Source organism: Dermacentor variabilis, chromosome 3 (assembly GCF_050947875.1).
Source record: "Dermacentor variabilis isolate Ectoservices chromosome 3, ASM5094787v1, whole genome shotgun sequence".
NCBI classification, from domain to species: Eukaryota; Metazoa; Arthropoda; class Arachnida; order Ixodida; family Ixodidae; genus Dermacentor; species Dermacentor variabilis.
This window is the reverse complement of record NC_134570.1, coordinates 10,414,670-10,439,104: the sequence shown is the minus strand read 5'-3', so window position 1 is coordinate 10,439,104 and position 24,435 is coordinate 10,414,670. Positions and strand designations below refer to the sequence as shown.

The following is a 24,435-nucleotide window of genomic DNA, read 5'->3' as shown; positions in this document are numbered from 1 at the left end:
TAATAAAGCTGAATAGGAGGTATAAATAAATGTAGTTAAAGCCTGTACACCAACCTCCAGGCACCATTATGAAGAAGTAGAACAGTTTTATGAAGTTCTTCAATTAGTGATGAGATAAGTACAAACTCAGTATACTGTAGTCACGGCTGACCTCAATGCAGCAGTGGGGAAAAAGCAGGCTAGTGAACAAGCAATTGACAACTATAGCATTGATTCTAGGAACACTAGAGAAAAGATTTTGGTGGAATTCATGGAAAGGAATAAGCTCAGCATAATAAATACTTTCTTCAGGAAGTATAGCAACTGGAAATGGGACCTGGTAAAGCCCTAATGGAGAAACAAGAAATGAAATAGATTTCATACTGTCTGCCGACCCCAGCATAGTGCAGGATGTAGAAATGTTAGGTAGGGTAAAGTGCAGGGATCATAGGTTAGCGAGGTCTAGGATTTCTCTCAATATGAAGAGAGAGAAAGTAAAATTAGCCAAGAAGAAACAGGCCAACCTAGACGCAGTAAGGCTAAAAGCAGACCAATTCAGGCTGCTGCTTGCAAACAAATATGCAGCTTTAGAACAAAGAGATGAAGATGACGTCGAGGTAATGAATGAAACCGTAACTAGGTTGATTTCAGAGGCAACACTTGAAGTGGGAGGTAAGGCACCAAGGCAACCAGTAGGTGAGCTCTCCGAAGTAACAAAGGACCTAATAAGGAATTGACAAAGCATTAAATGTCCAACTCAAAGAGATCAGATAGAATTCGCAGAACTGTCACAACTGATCAACAAGGAGAAAGTAAGGAATATTCGAAATTATAACGAGAGAAAGACTGAAGAACCAGTAAAAAATGGATGCCGCATGAAATCAGTCATAAAAAGCTTGGCATAGGAAAAGCCAAGATGTATGCACTGAAAGATAAGCCGGGTAGTATCATCAGCAATTTCGAAGTTATAGTAAAAGCAGCAGAAGAATTCTGTACTGATGTGTACAGTGCCCAGAGCAGACATGTTACCATTCAAAATAGTAATGAACAGGATACAGAGGCCCCTTCTATAACTAGTGATGAAGTTAGGAGCGCTTGCAAGACATGACTAGGGGAAAAGTGGCAGGAGAAGATGGAATAACAGTCTATTTAATCGTAGATGGATGAGATATCATGCTTGAAAAGATTGCTGCCCTTTATATGCAATGTCTCACAACTGCAAGTGTTTCAAAGAACTGGAACAATGCCGACAGTATACTAATCCGCAAGAAGGGAGACGTTAAAGAAATAAAAAATTATGGGTCCATTAGCTTGCTTTTAGTATTGTATAAAATATTCATAAGCTGTTCTCCAATAGAATGAGGGCAGCACATGACTTCAGTCATGTGTTGCCGTTGTTGTTGTTATTGTGCTAAAGAACTGAAAAATTATATAAAATGTTTACCAAAATAATCTCCATGTGATAGGAGTTTGGACTATTTGAATGTCACGGCCGAACGCGCGTGACTGCTGTGCGGCAGCGACGCACAAAGAGGGGCCGGTGTCTGGGCGGAAACGGCAGCCATGTGATCTGCCTGAGCTGCCAGGGCTGGCCTTCCGAACGAGCCAAGCAGTTCGTATACCCAAGGCCGGTGTTCCTGGGTGTGCTGGCAGAACAGGCTGGGCTATCCTTGGGCTTCAACCAGCCTGCTCCAAACAGCTGGGCGAGCATCCGACGCCGACATGTTCCGGTGCAGCTAAGCCTTCCGAACGGTCTACCCTGTGGCGGGCAGACGTCCCGACCCAGCTGTCACGCGAGTGGCTCGTCGTGTGCCGGTCATCCGCCCCAGCCTCCAGCGCCTGCGCCACTCGCTGCTCTAGATTCATCTTTGCGCCTCTTCGTGCCGTGAGTGTGTGATACCGACGCGCTATCGGACGCCTTCCTACATTGACGCTGAGCATGACTATACCTAAGCGACAGACACTCATGAAAGGAACTGTGTGTTATCGTGTACGTTATCCTAGTCCAGTCCCCGTGTCATTAAGCCTCTCTGTGTTCATCGTGCCATCCCTGTATGGTTGAGGCCTGGGCCCACATCTTCCTACCACAAATTTTGGCGAACCTGCCAGGATTTTCAAACGTGCAGGAGGGGCAATGGAGATTGCGAGGTTGTACGTCATAGGGAAAGAGCTAGGAATGACAGGAGCGGAGCTAAAACGTTGGATTGATGCAGAAATGTGAGGGAATGCGACCATCGCGCCCAACATCGGGAAGACGTGAAAGCGCAGGCACAACAAGAGCGTCTATGATTAGAAGTGGAAAAACGAATGCTAAAGCTCAAGATCAAGCTCCAGGAAAAAACTGCTGGCGCACAAAGCGCACAGAGTGACAGAACTATGGAACAGTCGGTTACCAGGGCGGCTCCTGAGCTATTCAGTCCCCATAAGTTGATCCCCCTGTTTAACGAAGCCCGGGATGATTTAGACGCCTACTTGCAACATTTTGAGCTAGTGGCAACGAGTCAGGAATGGCCCCACGCAAAATGGACACACTCCCTCAGCCTTTGCCTGACAGGAGAAGCGTTGACAGTCATAGGACGGCTTGATTCTAATGCAGCCCTAGACTACGACCAGCTGAAGGCTACTCTCCTTCAGCGCTTTTGGTGCACCGCTGAGGGATACCGAGAAAAGTTTCGAAACGCAAGGCCGGAAGACAATGAGACTGGTCTACAATATGCAGGTTGAATATCGGGCTGCTTTGACCACTGGCTTGAAATGTCCCATATTGAGAGGACCTTCGACTCCCTCAGGGACACCATGATTGCTGAATAGTTTTTTAGAAGATGCTCTAGGTCGCTGCGAGTGTTTCTGAAAGAAAGGAACTGTCAGACCCTCGCTACGTTGTCAAAGAATGTCGATTGTTTTATAGAGGCACAAAACCTGAGCAATCTAGGTAGAGAAAAGTTGTCCAAGGAGATCGTGTTAGACTCTGCTTGCAAGGCTGAACCTCCAACACGCGCAACTATTCGGTGTTTCCTTAGTGATAAAGCAGGACATCGACCTTCGGAGTGCTGGTCCCGGACTAAAGAGAACTCTACAGGTCGCGGATGGTCCAGCAGAAAGGGACAAAGAGGTGAAGCCTCAAGAACGGAAAATCGAGGACAAGCTTCGTGTATTCTGGCTCCGTCGCAAGCCGAAAAGCCGACAGAAGAAGGTGGGGGATACGCCGTGCTTCAACGTGGTGAAATGGTCCCAATAGTCAACATGACGTTAATGCGACAAGGCCCCAAATGTGACAGTGGAAACCTGCCAGTGGGAAGAGGCTTCCTCGAATCACAACCGGTCTTACAAGACACTGGCTGCAATACCGTAGTCGTGCAACTCTCTTTGATACCTGAGGACAAAATGATAGGAACAAAAAGTCCAGTAATGTTGCTGGACCGCACAATTCACTACTTACCGGAAGCGATAGTATACTTAGACAATCCGTTGTTTACAGGCGTCGCATGAGTTAAATGTATGCGAGACCCCCTGTATGATGTGGTATTGGGAAACATGGAAGGTGCCCGTGCACCTGATGACCCGGCCAATTCATGGTCTCCGCTGAAACATAACAGCAACGAGTTACCCTGCCAACAGGATGTCATCCACCGCTCATGCAGAGCTACCAGACGTAGAAGGCCAAACGTTCTCCACACCTAAAAACGCAGCCGCCTCCTCGAGACATACAGAAGACTATGAATCTGGTACTGAGCTCGTTGCTGTGATAAAGGAAACGAGGATACGGTCTCTGTCTACACTGCCTGTCCTGCAGTCCGCAGTCACTGGAATAGAGCAAGGCAAATTAAAAGCTTTACAGAGGGACGATGGGTCTCTGAGGAGATGCTTCGCAAAGGTCGGCAAGATGATGGTCGCGGATGGCCGCGCAAACGAATATTACTTACAGGACGACATTTTATACAGGAAGCACACAGTGTCAGGTGGGATCTCAGGGGGATAGTGATGAAGCTGGCTCATGAAGGGATCCTCGCCGGTCCCCAGGGTGTGACGAGAACGGTGGATGGAATTGTTGCTTAATTTTACTGGCCAGGGGTCCAGTCATAGACGAAATGGCTTGTTAAATCGTGCGACATCTGTCAATGAACGGTGCCGCGCTATTTAGTCGGACGCGCCCCACTGGGTACAATGCCTGTAATTGACACTCCCTTTGCTCGCGTAGGCATCGATATTATTGGTCCTTTATCGCCAACTTCAGATAAAGGCAACCGCTACATCCTTACTATGGTTGACTTCGCCACCAGATACCATGACACTATCGCCCTGCCATCTAGAGAGTCTAGAACTGTCGTGGAAGGACTCGTTGAAATGTTTTCCTGAGTGGGTTTACCGCGGGAGATTGTCAGCGACCGCGTATCCTATTTTTTTCATGTCAGCTGTGATGAAGGAGTTCAGTCGTCTTCTGTCAATTAAGCAATCGCCTGCCACACGGTACCACCCCATGGCAAATGGATTAGTGGAACGATTTAACGGCACGCTAAAGCACGAGCTAGGACGCATGTGCGAAGAGCGACCTAAATGTTGGGACCGCTACCTCGGCCCGCTACTCTTCGCATACCGAGAAGTGCCGCAGAGCAGCATCGGTTACTTGCCATTTGAACTATTGTATGGGCGCTATGTCCATGGCCCGATGGCTGTGCTAAAGGAATTGTGGACAAATCCCTGTTTAGATAACGACACGAAATCTTCTTATGAATACATCATGGAACTGCGTTAACGGCTAGAGTTTACGTGCACCATCGCCATGCAAGAGCTCACGAAAGTGAAACAGCAACAGAAAATGTATTATGACAGGAAAGCCAAGATGCGAGAGCTCAATCCTGGAGACAAAGTACTTGTTCTGCTGCCTGGTGAAAGGAATAAGCTGATACTCATGTGGAAGGGACGTTTCAACGTTGTAGAAAGGAAAAGTCCGTTGGACCATGTTGTTGACCTTGGGAGCAGAACAACGGTATTTCGTATAAATATGTTGAAAAAATATGAAGAGCGACCCAACAGTGAATTGCTTCAGGTAACAGCGACAACGGCGGGTACAGATGACGCGACAGGTCTAGAGCTTGAAGAGAGAACGCCGCCTTACCCATCACTCGTCGGAACGCAGACATCAAAAGACGTCGCCATTTCGAACCAACTGACTATGGATCAGCGACTCAAAGTTGAAGTCGAGAAGTCTCGGAGCAGTTCTTTTGCAAGAACACGACAGGCGTTCGCATCCCGTGTCCTATGCTAGCCGAAAGCTTTTGCCACATGAAGCTGCCTACTCCACAATTGAGAGGGAATGCCTCGTGCATAGTGTGCATGCATGGTGTGGGCTGTACAGAAATTTCATGTCTACCTTTACGGTAAACCGTTCATCCTGCAGTCCGACCCCCAACCACTGCGATACCTCGATTCGGCGAAGCACGTGAACAGTCGTGTACTACGTTGGCGCTTACTACTTATAGATTATGACTTTCATGTAGAGTATATTCGTGGCTGTGATAACGTTGGTGCAGATTATCTAAGTAGAATAGCTACGGACCCGGACTAGAGTAATAGCTTGAACTGTGTGACTCATGATACTCCGTAGTGCTACCCTCCTCGACTTCTTGAACGGGGGGGGAAATGTGATAGGAGTTTGGACTATTTGAATGTCGCGGCCGAATGCGCGTGACTGCTGTGCGGCGGACCACGCAAAGAACGATGGAACGAAAAATGTTAGGTGTAATGTTGAGAGACAGGAAGTGAGCGGTGTGGATCAGAATATAGCTGATATTTTAATTCACATTAAGAGGGGAAAAAATGGAGCTGGGTAGGCCATGTAATGCGTAAGATGAATAACAGGTCGACTGTTAGAGTTACAGAATGGGTGCCAAGAGAAGGGAAGCGCAGTCGAGGATGGCAGAAAACTAGGTGGGGTGATGAAACAGGGAAACTGTGTGGGGATGCACGACTCTCACTCGTCTCCTGATATGTTGTTTTCCCGCATAGCTCCTGTCTCCTGTAATCCGGCTTCGCCGCGTGGCTTGATGCCCGTGGAAGTCGGTGTGGTTGAAGCGCATTGCGAGAGATGGCGCGAGTGTGGCTCTGCTAACGCCACCTAATGGCGGGGTTACTTGGGCGTGGAGAGGAGAAAGCTCTTCCTCTCTTTGGCTGCGGGTCGGAAAGCGCCGCGAACATTCCGTGCATGCACCGATCCATGCTTCTGCAAGACCGTCTCGTGAGGCCTCGCACGAACGCGCCACCATTCGCGTGACCGTACACGCGAACAACTAGGCGTTGGGATCCAGCACGTGGCGAACATGTTCGCTCGCTGTCCGGTCGCGACGAGTCAGACTTTCTAGATTTGTCGCGCGCCCATCGGCATGTTTTGTGAATAGCAACTCGGCTAGCAGGCATTGATCTATGAAGGGTGCAATAAATGCCCTTGTGATTGTTTGCACTACTGTGTTGTCGTTCCTTTGTCCCAAGAGCACAGGAGAGAATCCCACAACTGGCAAGTGCAATTTGTAATCAGTTGTCGCAGGACAGGGATAATTGGAGATTGCAGGGAGAGGCCTTCATCCTTCAGTGGACATAAAAGTAGGCTGCTGCTGCTGCTGCTGCTGCAGCAGCAGCAGCAGCAGCAGCAGCAGCAGCATATGACATGGTATGGGGGGGGAGAGGTAAGTGGGCGCATCACATTGTTTTGTCAGGCACGTGAGGCTTCATTTGCCTGAAAAAAGAAAAGTCTCGCAAGTTGTGCATAATGCGACACCGTGAGTGTGTTGCTTTGGTGTCATATGACGCATTCCTGTGGGCTGTGGGGCGACATTCCTCTTTTTCTTTGGCCCCACGTATACCTGTACAGCTATTTCCGCCTGCATGCAGTAATGCCTTCTTCAGCCAATAGTAAAAGTCCTGTGATATACATACCAGTAAATTAAAACATCGCCGAGACTGCCGGATCTGGCGTACAGCGGCGGGCGCGATTAGAATGTTCACTGTGCTGATGTTGTGCAGTTATCAGAATGCTGGCTTGCCTTACATAGCGAGAATCCCGTGATCGCAATGAGCCATTGCCTGATGGCTCACTGGTAACATGCCTTAATTATTGTAAGTTGGCCGTGCACGCCACACCAGTTCAATACCTTCAACAATGCACCCTGGTTTGTGCAATCAACAGTACAGCAAGTGTCCGGCATGAGACTTGCCACAACCGCTAAGCCTATCGCTTGAGCATTAGTTCAAGGAGTCGTTTTCATCAACAAAACTGCTTGTAGCCTTTCCCATGAACTGCTAAAGTGTTTTCATAACCAGTATTGTTGCCCAGAACAACTGAAAATTATTGTTCAGTCCCTCAAGGTCAGTAAATGGCCGCAGCTCATGCATGGCATCACGCATTCACTTCGTGCACCTGCCCTGTGGTAATGGCGGCACAGCTTTGAATGTAGCTGGGGCGAGGGTATGTACATGCACATGGCTTAATTGGAAAAAGGTCCACTGAAACAAAACGGTGGAGACCACATCGCTACAGTAGTCTGCGGAAACTGTACAAGAACTGCAGGAATGAACGCTTAGTGCCTGTTTGTGCCTTTAAACTCTTTATTCTTGCATTTACCACCACACATAACACCACATTCACCACGTGCTTTCAGAACTTCGTGATCACTGACCATGATCACGTCGACAGCAAATACGGTTTCTTCCACAGCAGTTGCAGGTAACAGTAGTTTCGTTTTGACTCAGTGCAATGTACTTTCAATGTCAAGTGCAGTGGAAGCTGTTGAGGATGAATAGAGATTCTATCATGGCCTACAAGCTGGCATCAAACTCTCCAGCTACATTGCGATGCTGTTGCTGACCAGCTCACTGGTGAAAAAGTTATCAGGAAGTGCAAGTGGTAGGGAAAAAGCATGTCTTGGATGAGGAAGTGAGCTGTGGCTGCACTGCCAAGGTAGTCGCGAGGTCTCTGCTGCTGCGAGCGCTAATCAGTCATGAGATCACGTGAATTGCTGGTTTTGCACTGCTTTTGTGCAAAATAGAAGCAGGGTTTGCTGATTCATTAAGTAAACAATGTCACAGTTTCGCCTGACAAGTGAAGTACCAATTGCGATAGCAAACTAGTGGATAGCTATACGAAGTTGGGATAGTAGTTTTATCGACCGTATAAATGTGTAAATATTCGCTTACTAACTAAATTAACTAGCATGGTGTCAACGGGCTCAGGTAAACATGAATACATCTCACTCAATGAGCTAGGAAACTCTGTGAAAATGCTGGAATGCGGAATCGTGGCAGCGGCAGCGATCGAATTGACCTTTGTGTATCTCTAACTTCAACGCGAACGAAACTTCGAAAGCACAGCACATACAAAGCTACCGGCACTATGCGCGTTTTGCAAACATAGCAGATTGCTTTGAAGATGAAGCCCATGCAGGCGTGCACTTTGGCCACGTCACAGATCACTTTCAAGATATGGCACCCGCACAGCTGCACTGTAAGCAACAACCGCCGGAGAAGAATGCCCTCCTCCCCCTCCCTCGCCTCACCCCCGTGCCTCGCCCGGCGGCAATGGGTGGCACGCTTCCGGCATGCCTTCCTTGATCGCACAAGCGAGACTGAGTTGCGTTTGTCAGCTCACTCTCGCACACACTTTCACTCGCACCTACGGCATACGATGTGCGGCGACGATTTTATCGCCCTTGTACTTTATACAGAACCTCATGGCAACGGCAATGACAAAAATGCACCAGGAGTGCCCATATAATTGCTATTGCAATACAATGTGTTTACGTAGTCGGCATTTGTTTATTGTTCTGTCGATATCCTCGATAATTCAACATTCTGTTAATCAGACTTTTTTTTTTTTTTTTGGTCCTGTGAAATCAGAATTAACGAGGTTTTACTGTGGTGCAAAAAAAAAGCCATTAATTTCAGAAGCCACAAGAAAAAGCATATGCTACCTCTTGTAGGCACGGTAGCTTTCATAATGTTTTTCAGGGCGTGTTTAACACTTAGTGACATTGTGCAGGTGCTCATCCCAAAGCTCAAGGCTCCAGATCCAAACCCTGGGGTTGTCATATGTGTCCTGGCAGCAGTTGGAGAGCAGGCACAGGTGCGTGTATTTCATTTTTTTTTTGTGGACATTGTTCTGTAGTTGGATACAGTTAAAGCAACAAAAGCTCTTAGTGTAGCATTCTGCATATAGCTTGGTTGGGGAACAGCAGGGTTGTGCATTTTTCAGTGTCGCATCCATTCCGTTATTGTATATGCTCTGTAAAGTCACAATCTTCCTAGCATCCTCCATGAGCAGTACAGAAATACTACTGTGATGTTCCTGTCAGTCATACTTCCTGGCAATATCTCACATGTTCAGTATTTATTCGTATATAGGTCGACTTTTTCTTTTTTTCTCTCGAAGATGTTGCCAAAATGAAGCTATCGCCTTAATGTGTGACCAAAGACTCTCGACCTAGATTCTTTAGCAAAGCTAGCAAAAGTACCAAGCAATGGAGTTCCTCCATTGCACCCACCCTTAAGCCAGTCTGGAGATTATCCAGATTGGGTTTAAGATACCTTGCATACCCAATGCACTCGATGGCCATGGATGCCCATGAAGCATCCAACGTGGACGACTTCTCTGGCAATTGCAACGAGAATGCCACTTGTGGCGTTGACTAGCATGATATAGTATAGTAAATAAAGGTGTGCAAGGGTGGGACACTTGCGCCAATTGTGCCATTTTGATACAAATGCAAATTCCTGTGCCAAATTGCGCCAAACACAGAAAATGGACTGAAATTGGGGCATGCTGTGCCAGAACGGCTTTCGCATGTGTGCTCCGGCAGTTGCCATGAACAGCGAGCAGAATCATTCTCCAAAAGAGAGCGCAGCCATTCGCATTCTGCACACCATGCGACACGGCCTCCCGCAGTTTCTCGTAATTTGTGCTCATATAACTAGAATGTATTAGAATGGGGGAGTGGGTCCAATGGAGGCCATGGCAAGCGGTGAGAGTGAAGAAAAAAACATTGAAATTTGCAGCTGCACTGCCGTCGCCTTCTTCAGAAGTTCCAGCCAATCTGGTGCCTCAGCGGCCCGACGGAACCGTGCGTACCAGCGGTGGTTACGGTGCCGCCGAGTTGTCGTCTGCTTGACATGCCATCGTCTGCTCGACGCGCCGTCATGCTTGTGTTTTTTTTAGTCACTGTTTGTACCTACCATGTGCGGAAAAAAAAAGAACACAATAAAATTACTGCTTTGCCATGAATTGAGGTTGCTTGCTCCCATCAGACGATGCCACCTGCATGATGTACGCGCACGCATACAGCCCTTGCATATGTCTATAGTTTGTCTGGTAACTCGCCGACTTGGCAGAGTGTTCAAAGGAGGACAGGATGAGCACACCTCAGTGAGAGAACTACTGTTGTGTAGTGGGTTGCAAAACCGTATACAGCAGATTGAAAGGTCAGGCCAAGATTTCGCTCTTCGGAGTCCCTAAAGATGAAGAAAGGTGCCGGGTGTGGGTGCTCAATCTTCACCGCACCGATCAGCCCTTTGGAAGTCACTAACTCCATTTGTGAGCTGCACTTTGATGCAAAGTACATACCGAGGCATTTTGTGCATATCATTGAAGGTCAGGAACTATCTGCACAGCATGGAAAGCCTGCGCTTCGGTCTGATACAGTACTCACAATCTTTTGCCGTATCTTCCAGAGTGTCTCTACGAACAGCCCACACACGAGCAGCCCACACAAAAGAGAATGGCCTCACATGCAACAGATGAAGGCCGGTCATCTAAGAGAATGCCCTTGCTCTCAGTTGAACCATCATTGACATTGAAGACATGTGACAATGGAAACCTGCGCGAGCTCGAAGACATCGACAGCTGATGATATGCTTTCCAATTCAAGCCAATATAAACAATGTATTTTGCTTTATTCACCCAGGGGACCTGGAAAACCAACATCTCAGGCATATGACACATAAAAATAGGGGAAAAAAAATGGCTATTCCGTAAATATTTTCAAAACACACAATTAATCTGCAAAAAAAAAAATGTGCTGCACATAATGAATAATGTGGCCTACATTCTTCCTAAATGTCAAATCGCTGCTGTTGTTAGGGCATTGGGAAAGTTTTTTTAGCATTCAATATATCACCAATATATCGCCACTCACGGCTGTCGTTGCTGCTGTCTCAATAGCTAGGGTGGTTGTATTTAGAGTGCACTAGGGTACGGTTGAGTGACCCAATCGGTGTGGCGCTCCCTAGCTGAGGCACAAAACAACAAAAAGTAGGCTGAAGGTGCAGTGTGCGAACGAGATACCATGGAGGTGGGCGCTGCTGCAGGTTCAATGGGCAGATGTCGCTGTCCCCAGGTCCAGTATGACGTAAAACTATTCCAATCTGTTTTTATATCCATATGGGTGAGGCCTGAGTGCTTTTAAATTGACCTATCGCTAATGGCAAATTTGTAATAAAATGTCGCAGTAAAAATCGACATGAAAGGCGAAGCATCGATTGCAATAGCAAATTACAGGGAAACCTCATTAAACCATAGTTAGCCGTAGCTTGGAAGAAGTATGTAATAAATGGTAGTACTGCTTAACTGAAATAGCGTGACATCGCTTACTTACCAGTCCAAAAAGGAACTACAAAAGAGTGCGATGAAAGGTTTTGTGACCTCGGTGTGGAGGAGGAGAGATGGACGCTCCTTGCAATTTGAGAAAATATGGCCTTCCTTGTTGCAATGGAAACAGGTAATTGGTCTCTGAGCCTCGAACACGTGCTCTATGTCTGCCTTAGCTTTAGCGGCCCCAGCCGATTGGGCTGTCTCTGCTACCCCTTCCCTCGCCACCTCAGCCTTAGTCGATACTCCTTTGCAGAACTCGTCGCTCGTAGATGATTTCTTATTCGGCAAAATTGGTTTGTGAGGGAAAAACCGCTTTACAGAATAGTCCTTTTTTTCTAGCCTGTCTTCCTGAATCGGTTTTCCTTGAATATCTCAGCGCATGTGATATTCCTCCGCGAGCTGCACTGCCTTCTCTAGGTCTACCTCTGGGAGCCTGTCCTGCAGCCCAAGTCTAACTTCTTCTGCAAGAACTTGGTAAAACTGCTCCAGTGCTATGCATTCAAGCACCTTGTCGTGGCTTACACAAACTCGGTTTGCGACTCGCTGGCCCTTTTTGCCTGTCTAAACCGCCGTCGAAATGCCTCTGCCGAGGCATTTCAAGGCAGTGTTCGTCGTCTTCTTTAGACAATCGTGCGAGAACTTCCGTGGCCTTTCTTGGGACAACTGAAAGAAGTTTTTAAGACCAAAGGCTTTCGTCCAGCCCTATCTTCTCACATGTACGTTCGAAATTCACAAGAAAAAGTGTGATATCACCGCCTATCCTGTACGGTAGCATCAGGTCGTATTCTCAGTTTAGGCATATCATCTCCACCGGAAAGGAGACTTGAACACGCCGAGCTGATTCAAATTTGCTCTATTTCCAGTTCTCATTTTAAGAGCATGATCTCGCTCTTCGTGCCTTTTTTTCTCCTCTGCCTCCTCGCGCCTTTTTTCTCCTATGCCTCCTCACACATTTTTCTCTCCTCTGCCTCCTCGCGCCTTTCTTTTTTGTTTTCTGCCTCGTCGAGCATTTTTTCTCGCTTCTCCTCTCAAGAATTTCTCCCCAAACCTCTTCGACTTGCTTCTCAGTTACCTCTTGTGCGCTCATAACGTCCAGAATGGCTTTCTTTCGCCTTGCCGCGGCAACCGAAATGTCCATCTCCTGACAAACATCAAGAAGGTCCTGTATCCTGAGCTTCTCCATCGCGATCTGACGGCTCGTCTCCAGTTTTGCCTCTAAATTAGCTTTGCTTCCGAAGCTGGAAATCTATGCAAGGCCTGAAGCAAACTAAGACATAACCACTACGAGCATTTCAGAATACTTGAGCAATTGTCCTTAGCATTTACGTGTGCGACAGAAGTCTGGCGATGCGAAAGGCAAACGTTGGGCACTCACCCCTCCAAAGTAGCCGACGCCGGTCAACCTCCTGGCTGCCATTGAGCGGTATAGTGGGCGTTATCTGGCTTCGAATCCCACAACTTGCCATCCACTGTTGTGACTTCGGGGTGGAGGACAAGAGACGGACTCTTTCCAGAGACGAAGAAGAAATTAAAAATCTTTATACAATATTTACAGATAGTGGATGATAGCGTACATGTAGTTGTAAGAGCACATCAGACCGACTGGGTGGCTGGAGGCGACTCTCTCCTTCACAATGGGCCGATTCTTCCTTAAATCTCTTTGGCGACTCCTCATCGGTAAGAACCTGTCGAGGCAGGTGATGATGTCACCCGTGTCGAATTTTTGATTTTGTCGCGGAGATGGCTTGGTGCTTCTTGAAGTCCCTTCCCATGTCGAATTCTTGATTCGTTGTGGAGAAGTGGGAGCTTTCGTCGTCTCGATGATAGGCACGTAGTGTGGCAGCTCCTGTCGCCTCGATGATAAGCACGTGGCATGGCACTACAAAGGGCAGAAAACATGCAGTATTTATTCACTTCGCACGACAAAAGTATGGTATTTTCGTTTGATGCCGCGGCGGGCTAGCAGCGACGACGACGGCCTCAAACTCGCTCAACCTTCGAGCCAGCTTTTCTGCCAGCCCCTCTTCTCGGCAAACACCAGCACGAGGCTAATGTAACGCGCAGCATCAGCCGCTGTTGGGCCTGAATCGTCTGTGCTGTCGCTTTCCGTGTCATCCTCATCACTGTCGTTAGGTGACACTTCGGCAATAACAGAGGCCACGATGGCGAGAAGTCGAACCTCATAGCTAAAGTATTTTCACGGTCGCAGCAGCATTGCCGACCAACTTCTCCTTCGCATTCCAAATGCCACACACCGTAGTCAACGGCAGATTCCTCCCGCGTGCCACCACCGACTTCTTCGTGTCACGTTCGGCGGCATGAACGATGTCCAATTTTTCTTATATGCTGAGCACCGGGTTTTTGTCCTAGCGTGCACGACACCACAACACGGGCCACAACGCTCCGACTCTGGCATGGTGCCGAAATGATGCTGATGTTGATGTGGCTTCTTCCAAGCACGCTCCGCGTTTGTGCTTGGAAGCTGTTCCGATCTTTGAGGCTCATTGTTCTGCCGGGCCGACATACCGCAGTGATTTCACCCCGAAAAGTGGAAACACTACGTGTTAACCGATACATATGCAATAAGCTGGTATGGTTTATGCGGATACAAAATGCATAATGTTCAATGGCCATTAGGTTGGGGATCTGACTCTACTACTTTTAAAATGAAACTACTGTTTAAGCAGGTACGGTTTAACGAGGTTTTACTGTAGTTGACAGCTATACAAAGTAAGGATAGTAGTCTTACCGGCCGTATAACCTTGGAAACATTCGCTTACTAACTAAACTAACAGGCATGGTGCCACGCTTGCTAAAGCAAACATGAACACATCTCACTTGATGACCGTGCACACTCACTTTCAAAGCACTTGAGTGAGAAAGCGTGGCAGCAGCAGCGAGCAAATTGACCTTTGGGCTGCCTCTCGCTTCAAGGTGAATTAAGCAGCGAGAACACGGCACAGACGAAGCTATCAGCACGCGGCACACTCTGTCCCCATTGCAGATCGCTTTCAAGATGGATGCATTACCAGCAAGCCCACCATTGCAACCCTCATGCTCAAGAAAGGGTCTGTACTGCTGTGCCATACGCATGCCCCTCCCTCTCTCTTGTGCCTAGGCGCGCTTCCTCACCGCTTTCCTCCTCTGTGTGTGCGATGTTGAGCCGCCATTGTCGGCTCACCCTCGCACGCTTTCACTCACACATGCAGCATATGCTGTGCGGTGACAGTGTTATTGCTCTTGGGCTTTATATGGAACATCACGGCAACTATGATGGCAGAAATGCGCCCGGAGTGTCCATATAATTGCTATCACAGTGAAAGCAGATTTAACTCCATTTAACTCCTTCTTTTTAATGTCAATGGAGTAGCACTCTGTGTCACATGGTCTCCCTTGCACCGAAAAAGTTACATGGAGATTTTGGGCGAAGTTCTGCAATAGAGTTCTGAATAGAGTTCTGGATAGAGTACTCTCGTTCCCAGATAGCTACAGCACCAAAGAAAACCACGCTAATAAAATCGTCGTAACTAGTTCACTTACAAATTTTAGCGTTATTACTTTTGCTTTGCCTTGGGTTATATGCTACGTAATGGAAGTTTTTAATTTGTTTTTAAGGCCATCAGCACTTGTACCCTCTACACCAATTCTTTGCCATGCCGCATGGGGAAGTGTCGTTCCGCCATTTACACACCTGCGCGCGAGCTGCACGTGTAGTCCCAGTGGTCATACGGATAAATTATCCAGGCGGCACGCACTGCAATGAGCGATCCCGGAGCTTCAATGCCGGTTGTTGTGGCCATGGCGAGTGCAACCTTCTTTTTCACGTCTTCGCCTTCGTCACTCATGTGGGAGCATTTGAGCTCACTGTAAACACATGCACATGCACAATTACACAACAGAATCACAACTCGAAGCACGCCAGTCGAACAACGTGTCCTATGTACCCACGCTACTCTGTACCCACGCACGAAAGCAAGAACGCAGTATGGCCAGCATTGCTTGCAACTTCGCTGTGCTTGGAAAACAAAAGTCTTGCAGTGACATGCAGCAAACTTTCTCACTGTAACTTTATTAGATTACGTACTGCATTAAAAAAAATATACATATAGATTAGTTTAACGGCGACTGTATACGTAAACAGTTTCACGCGGAAGTAAGCGCAGAAGCGCCATTTCTGCCCTATGCAGCACCCGTCGAAGCTCGCGCTCTGCCATTTAGCACGGCTGCAACTCCATTGCCGTAAATCTCCATTAGGGAGCTTGATGCTCAATGGTGTTTGCGGGTGCCCGTGTGGTAGGGGCATTATGTTATACCAGAAAGTTAAGCACTAGGTGCATTGTAATTGCCCTGGTCTACTATGCAGACATGTTTTTGAATATAAACCACAGTAGTTCATAACTCTAGCTTCTCCATACGGTCTGTTAATGAAGCACATTTCCGGGCACTTCACCCCCACTGTCGAGACATTAAAGAAAAGTGTTTTTATAGAACATGTCATGGGCTACTTTTTTAACTTTCGGACTCTCTATTGCAGAACGCATGCTTTTTGTTATTGGTACCACTAATTAAAAATCGACAGTTACTATTACCAAAATTTGCATGCATTAGACAGTTTCATTATCCGAGTAATCTACTCCAAAATTCAGCTTAAAATGTTGCTTAAGACAGATGCAGTACAGCGCTTGTATTGGCTAATTCTGTGTTCTGTCATAGTTTCGAAACGCTGAAATCAGGACTGGTTGTGCTGGCATACTTGATATTCCATTATTCCACCAAAATTCAGATTGCCCAGGTCCAAACTGCTTCAAAATAAAATTTTATCTGCTCCAAATTGAAATTTAGTCTCCTCCAAGCTGCTACAAAATGCATTTTTGTCTGTTTCAAACTGCTCCAAAACGCAATTTTACTTGCCCCAAAAATTGCTCCAAAATTACTTTGGGCAGTCCCTCCCCTATGTGTGTCATATTTCAAGTTTTGTTTGTCTAAAAAGGTATTGATTGACTTACATTCTAATTAATTTTTTTTCTTTCTCGGCTAGTTCAGTACGCAGGGGTCGACCTACGTTTGTGTTCAGCCTATTTTCTAGAAAATATGGTAGTTCAAGCTGACATCTCATCACAAGACAAGTGCCTTTCCTGGAAACTTATTTACCCATCCTGCATCACTTGTACCCTTGCTATAGTGAAACATATTTTAATCTTATTAGTACATGTATAGGCTATCAGTTATTTGTGCTACATGTTTCGTGATGTGCCCAGCTTCACTTTATCCTCTTATTTCAACTAAATATTAGGATGAGTGTATATTATGTTCATTGCAGGACAAAGAAAACTCCAAGTCATTGCAGTCGAACCTACAAATAACAATATTCAAGTGCGAAGAATATCCTATTGTTATAACCAATAATTGTTGTAACCGGGTTGCATGGAAAGAACAGTGTAGTAGCTTCGACGGGGCGGCCGGAGCGGAACCTACGGTGTGAGGCCTAACGGCTGGGTGCGAAGCACCACAAGAGAAGAGCCAGGCTGCTCAAGTCGACGACCAGACAAAGAATGCGTTTATTCCGGTGGGGGAAAAGGAAATACATCAAGGCACACTTACAACGTTAGGCACAGAGTGGCGCCAGCTGTTATAACCATTCAAAACCGAAACTGGATTTCGAAACAGGATGTCACATCACCTCTCCCTTGAAAGAAAAATGCGCCACTCGCTCTCCTCTTGTAAGAAGCAAGAGCCATGACTTACAGAAGAATACAGAAGTGTAAGCAGTTATATAATGTCTAAGGTTTGACTTATGAACATGTATGATGTATACATCTTTTGTGGGTGTTCGCCAAATGGAAAAATAAATGCAGTGGAAATACAGCACACTACATGCCATGTGTTATAAACTTGAAATGAGTTGGGACTGGAGATCACATGTAAGCACCATAAAACAAGTGTTTGGTGAGGACATCTTTATACAATGAAACCTCGTTAAACCGTACCCGCATAAACAAAAGTTTCATTTTTGAAGTAGTAAAGTGAGATCCCAGACTCAGCGGCCATTGAACATAATGTGTTTTGTATCCGCATAAACCGTACCAGCTTATTGCATACGTATCGGTTAACACGTAGTGTTTCCACTTTTCGTCGCGTAAAAATGACGGTGCATCGTCTCCATCAGGCGGCCCGGCAGAACAACAAGCCTCAGAGATCGGAACAACGACTTCCAAGCGCCCTGTGCATTCGTGTGGAAGCCACATCAACATCAACATCATTTCGGCGGCGTGCCACAGAGCGTTGTAGCGTCTCGTAAGCGAGGACTCACACCATGCCGAAGCTTGGATAAAAAAGACGCCGGATGCTCAGTATAGAAGAAAAATTTGACATCATTTTCGTGCTATCGAACATGACATGATGAAGTCGGCGCTGGCACGCGACAGGGATCTGTTGTTGACTATGGTGTGTGGCATTTAGAATGCGACATTGCTCGGCAGCCCTGCTGCGACCGCGAAGAGATGTCAGCTACGAGGTTCGGCTTTTCGCGATCGTTGCCTTTGTTGTTGCCGAAGTGTCAGCTAGCAACAGGGATGAGGACACCACGGAAAGCGACAGCACGAGCGGTTCAGGCTTGACAGTGGCAGAAGCTGCGCATTATGTCAGCCTCATGGATGCAATCGTCGTGACAAGAACAGCACCCCGCAATGAAGAAAGGCACCCCACAACTTCTGCAGCGCTACCGCACGCGTGCACAGAGAATACGCAACACCAACGAGGAATCTGCCATGCGAGTGTTTGCCGAGAAGATGGGGGCTGGCTGAAAAGCTGCCTCTCAGCTTCAGTGAGTTTGACGCCGCTGTCGTCGCTGCTAGGTCGCCACGGCATCAAATGAAAATAACACTTTGTCCCGCGAAGTGAATAAATACTGCACTTTTTCTTTTCATTTTCATCGCACACTCTCTGAATTCTGTTTTTGACAGGTAAGTGGTAAATCTCATGCTATTTCGGTTAAACAGTACTATCGTTTAGTACATACTTTTTCCAAGCTCCGGCCAACTACGGTTTAACGAGGTTTCACTGTACAATTGAAAATTCAGGTACATGTACCTATCACAGACTTTTTTTTTTCTAAGCATACATCTTTGGCTTCCCCATTTTTAAAAGAAATAAGGATACAATGGCATACAATGGTGAAACAAGAAATGCAATTGATTTCGTACTTTCAGCTGATCCCAGCATAGTGCAGGATGTAGAAATGTTAAGTAGGGGAAAGTGCAGTGATCATAGGTTAGTGAAGGCTAGGATTCACCTCAACTTGAAGAGAGAAAGAGTAAAATTGGTCAAGAAGAAACAGGTCAACCTAGAGGCAGCAAGGGTAAAAGCAGACAAATGCAGGCTGGAACTTGCAAACAAATATGCAGCCTTACAACAGAGATGAAGATGACGTAGAGGTAATGAATGAAACCGTAACTAGGCTGGTTTCAGAGGCAGCAATTAAAGGGGGAGGCAAGGCACCAAGGAAACCAGTAGGCAAGCTCTTCCAAGTAACTCATCATCATCACCATCATCATCATCATCATCCCGTTTTATATCCACTGCACGACAAAGGCCTCCCCCTGCGATCTCCAATTACCCCTGTCCTGCACCAACTGATTCAAACTAGCGCCCGTGAATTTCCTAATTTCGTTGTTCCACCTTGTCTTCTGCCATCCTCGACTGCTTTCCCCTTCTCTTAAAACCCATTTTGTAACCCTAATGGTCCAACAGTTATCTAACCAGCGCATTACATGACCTGCCCAGCTCCATTTTTTTCTCTTAATGTCAATTAGAATATCGGCTATACCCGTTTGCTCTCTGATCCAAACCGCTCTCTCTCTGTCTCTTAACATTGTGCCTAGCTATCTTTATTCGTTCTTTGCACGGTCCTTAACTTGTTCTCAAGCTTCTTTGTCAGTCTCCAAGTCACCGCCCATATGTTACAACTAGTAGAATGCATTGTTTGCACACCTTTCTTTTAAATGGTAGTAGTAAGCTCCCAGCCAGGATCTGACAGTGTCTGCCATGTGCAATCCAATCCATTTTTATTCTTCTGTGAATTTCCCTCTCATGATCAGGGTTCCCTGTGATTAATTGGTCTAGGTAAACATACTCCTTCACAGACTCTAGAGGCTGACTGGCGATCTTGAACTCTTGTTCCCTTGCCCGGCTATTCATCATTATCTTTGTCTTCTGCATATTAATCTTCAACCCCACTCTTATACTCTCTCTGTTAAGGTCCTCTATCATTTGTTGTAATTAATCTGCATTGATGACAAAGAATGAAAGTGTCCAACTCAAGAGATAAGATAGAATTCGGGGAACTGTCACAACTGATAACAAGGCGAAAATAGGCGATATTCGAAACTATAAAGTGAGAAAGACTGAAAAAGCCATGAAAAGTGGTCGCAGCCTGAAATCAGTGAGAAGGAAACTTGGAATAGGACAAAACAAGATGTATGCACTGAAAGATAAGCAGGGTTATATCATCAGCAATGTCGAAGATATAGTAAAAGCAGTGTAAAAATTCTATACTGACCTGTATAGTACCCAGAGGAGTCAGAATACCTCCATTAGAAACAGTAATGAGTAGGATACAGAAACTCATCCTATAACTAGCGATGAGGTCAGAAGGGCCTTGCAAGGCATGAAACAAGGAAGATTGGCAGGAGAAGGTGGAATAACAGTCGATTTAATCAAAAATGGAGGAGACATAATGCTTTGAAAACTGGTGGCTCTTTATACAAAGGGTCTATCGACTACTACAAGGGTCCCTGAAAACTGGAAGAATGCAAACATTATCTTAATCCACAAAAAGGAACACGTTAAATAATTGAAAAAATTATAGGCCCATTAGCTTACTCCCAGTATTATATAAAATATTTACCAAAATAATTTGCAATAGAATAAGGGCAACACTGGACTTTAGTCAACCAAGGGAACAGGCTGGCTCCAGAAAGGGATACTCTACAAAGGATCACATCCATGTCATTAATAAGGTTATTGAGAAATCTGCAGAATACAATAAGCCTCTCTATATGGCTTTGATAGATTATGAAAAGGCATTTGATTCAGTAGAGATACCAGCCGTCACAGAGGCATTACGTAATCGTGGAGATCAAGCCGCTTACGTAAATATGTACCTTGGAAAATATCTACGGAGGTTCCACAGCTGCCTTAATTCTACACAAGAAAAGCAGGAAGATACCTCTAAAGAAAGGGGTCAGACAGGGAGACACAGTCTCTCCAATGCTATTCACTGCGTGCTTGGAAGTATTCAAGCTATTAAACTGGGGGGTAAGAATCGACAGCTAGTATCTCAGCAACCTTCAGTTTGCCGATGACATTGTTTTGTTCAGCAACAATACAGACGAATCACAACAAATGATTGAGGACCTTAACAGAGAGAGAATGAGAGTGGGGTTGAAGATTAATATGCAGAAGACAAAGATAATGATTATTAGCCGGGCAAGGGAACAAGATTTCAAGATTGCCAGTCAGCCTCTAGAGTCTGTGAAAGAGTATGTTTACCTAGGTCAACTAATCACAGGAAGCCCTGATCATGAGAAGAAAATTCATAGAATAATAATAATGGATTGGATCGCATATGGCAGACACTGTCAGATCCTGACTGGGTGCTTACTACTACCATTTAAAAGGTGTGCAAACAATGCATTCTACTGGTTCTAACATATGGGCGGAGACTTTGAGACTGACAAAGAAGCTTGAGAACAAGTTAAGGACTGCGCAAAGAACGATGGAATAAAGATCGCTAGGCACAACATTAAGAGACAGAAAGAGAGCGGTTTGGGATCAGATAACAAATGGGTATAGCCGATATTCTAATTGACATTAAGAGGAAAAAATGGAGCTGGGCATGTCATGTAATGCTCCGGTTAGATAACCGGTGGACCATTAGGGTTACAGAATGTGTTCCAAGAGAAGGGAAACAGAGTCGAGGACGGCAGAAGACAATGTGGAGCGATGAAATTAGGAAATTCGCGGGCGCTAGTCGGAATCGGCTGGCGCAGGACAGGGGTAATTGGAGATCGCAGGGAGAGATCTTCGTCCTGCACTGGACTAAAACAGGCTGATGTTAATGATGATGATGATACAACATAAGGACACTGAAAATGAACATAAGTTCATGAACACAATCATGTTGAAGTTCAGAAAATACGTGTCTTGGGACTACAAGAGGTGCGAACTTGCACATACATGTCATACTTGATAAGAGTTCATTTGAGTACAAGAAACACAATGCAAACATCTGTGTGCCCACTTGGACAACACTGATGGGTGGCTCATTTGCTCCAAGCCTGAGTCGAGACAGCTCTGTGGCTGTCATGGATTGAAGACTGTGCATATAAAGCATGTTTACACTGCAAGAATGTTAGGAATCCCCCCCCCCCCCCCCATGAGGATACTATAGGACCTACCGTATCTACTCGCATATTGATCGCACTTCTTTGTCAAGAAAATTGCTGCAAATTCAGGGCTGTGAATTACGCAGGTTAAATTTCCCATAAAAAGAAAAAAAATTTTTTCACCTGGCATTTGCTGCGGGATGACAACAGGTCAGCAAACAGGTGGCTGCCACTGTAACAGCGCGGGACACCAAAACAAAAATGGCGGCCGATGGAGCAAGCCGAACTTGCCGAACGTGATTTTTTTTTCTTTTAGTGAGTACATTACGCGCATTGAAACAGTTTCTTCATATGAGTAATGAATAGTATTGTTAATATCGGCAAGTCTGTGGCAATAACATAGCCATGTCTACTTTGAGGGGACAGAAACAGAGATGGGTGTGCTTAGCTGCCAGTGACATAGAAACAGATGGTGGGTGTGCTGCGGAAACTGTGGCATTTGTCTTTACTGCTAGCTTAAAGTAAAGCTGAAAGCTTTTCCAGAAAAAATGAGTGAAGAGCAGTACGTCGTGGTTTTCAACCCTCTGAATTCGAATATCGCTTCGAAATTGAGCGAAAGAAAGCGCAAACATATTTTATTTTGACAAAAAGTGCAGCAGCAGACACGCCCAGCTCGCGCGCCTCATTTCTGCCTGTGATTGGTCGGGCGCCTCGTGACATCAACAATGGTGTTCGTCCGGACTGACTGCTGCCGCTACACACGAAGCACGGTCCAAGGTAGTTTGGTGCTGTTTTGCTGAGACGGTCATGGAAAATTTCAAGAACTTGCGTTTCTCTGAGGAGTTCGGCGTTAAGTCCAAACCCCACGAGAGCGATTTTGCGTGCGACGGTGATGGGCGACGGCTTCGAGTGAAAAAACGGGCCGTCGCTTGAACAGATCGCTCGGTGTTGTCGCTCGATCACTCGTTTCTGGAAATCTAGAACTCGTCGCTTGTTGCCCGGAAGTGCTATGAATGACTAGCCAATAGTGCGAAGCCGGAACTGGACTTACATAACTCAAATGCTACTGTTTATCGCACGGAACGAGCAAACTATTGAATTTTTGACATGCAAGAATAAGAACTTAGTGCAAGACCTTCAGAAATATTTTATGCTCCTTTTTCAGTAAAATACATCAACTTAAATTGATAAAGCATGCGTCACGCTAGTTTCGGTGCGTATATTGCTGCCCTCATACCGGGAAATCGTCGCTCAAAGCCGTCGCTTGAGTGGAGTTCGGCTTGTAGACGAGTGAACGCGACAGCCATCGCCTCGCTTGTCGCTCTCGCGTGCAAGATCATTTGTATGGGGTTTATACTTTACTCCCTACATGTGCGAACCGATTGCGAAGAGCCGGCATCTGCAAGAAGCAAAAAATGGTGGTGCAAGCAGTGCTTCCCACGCGAACGAAGGCGAAGTGTTAGCATCTCCTTGTTTTGGAAATGTTCTTTGGCGAGTATGTTTTTTGCTAAGCTGCATCCAGCGTTCCAGTGAGTACGTTTCCGGGCAAACAACTGTAGTGTTATGTTCCTGCGTGCCTCCTCTTAGAACGTAAGCGGTGATGTGATCTTCGGCACTTGTGCACTGCCCCAAAGCTGTCGGCAATCTACACAGACGGTTTAAATGCGGGAAAAGTTTACCGGCTGTTGTAGCACATGTAGTATAGAACCTTCATCAGCGCGCCATCCGCACGCTACTCGTAACCGGTGAATTCCGTTGGCTACGTGAGATGGTCGGTTTCTCGATGTGTGCAAGAGAAGGGGGAGCACAGCGTCCTGGCGTGAGCAGGCTTTCCAACACATGCAAACTTTACGCTTGCACTGCGTTATAGTAGCTGCATGCAGGCTGTTTCACAACACACGTGCAAATAGAAAATTCACGGCGCTTGGCGATGAAACCTGCGTCAAGGGTGGGAGATAAACATGCACCTTCCATTCAGCGTGCTAACACGAAGGAGAACCCAAAGCACGCATTATTGATAAACTCCGGTAGTAATCGTCACGGAAGTGGTTAGAGCACCACACTGTTGTTCTTGAGCGCTTGAACTTGTTTCGCTTCACAGCAGCCTCTCACTTAGCTGAAAGCTTCTTGTCTTGCAGGAACTAATGTAACATCGGAACATCGTCGCGGCCGCTGGTGTTCGTGCAAGCGTAGGCTGCACAGAACGCCGCCATGATCGGCCTACAAGTTAAATTGATGCTGCGCACGTCACCTGCCACTCCTATATATACACAAACAAAGGAATGCAGGGTCGAGCGAAGCAGATTAGGAAGGCACGCACGCAGAAATAAGCCCGGCCAGGCATGGTCGCGGAGACTGCGAAGGAACAGAACACCAGTGCTGACGTCGCTACGCCGCGGCTTTTGGTCTCCGCTCGCATCATCAGCGTTAGCAGCAGTG

General features: G+C 46.4%; 1 protein-coding gene across 3 annotated transcripts in view; it reads left to right on the top strand.

Moving 5' to 3' along the window:
- The window catches only part of mTor (serine/threonine-protein kinase Tor), a 461,269-nt gene that overhangs the window by 109,630 nt on the left and 327,204 nt on the right, over positions 1-24,435 (top strand). For all 3 annotated transcript variants that reach the window (XM_075684170.1, XM_075684168.1, XM_075684169.1), the window contains exon 13: positions 9,008-9,091. In XM_075684170.1, coding sequence (XP_075540285.1) covers positions 9,008-9,091 — 84 coding nt within the window. The remainder of the gene's footprint in view (positions 1-9,007; positions 9,092-24,435) is intronic.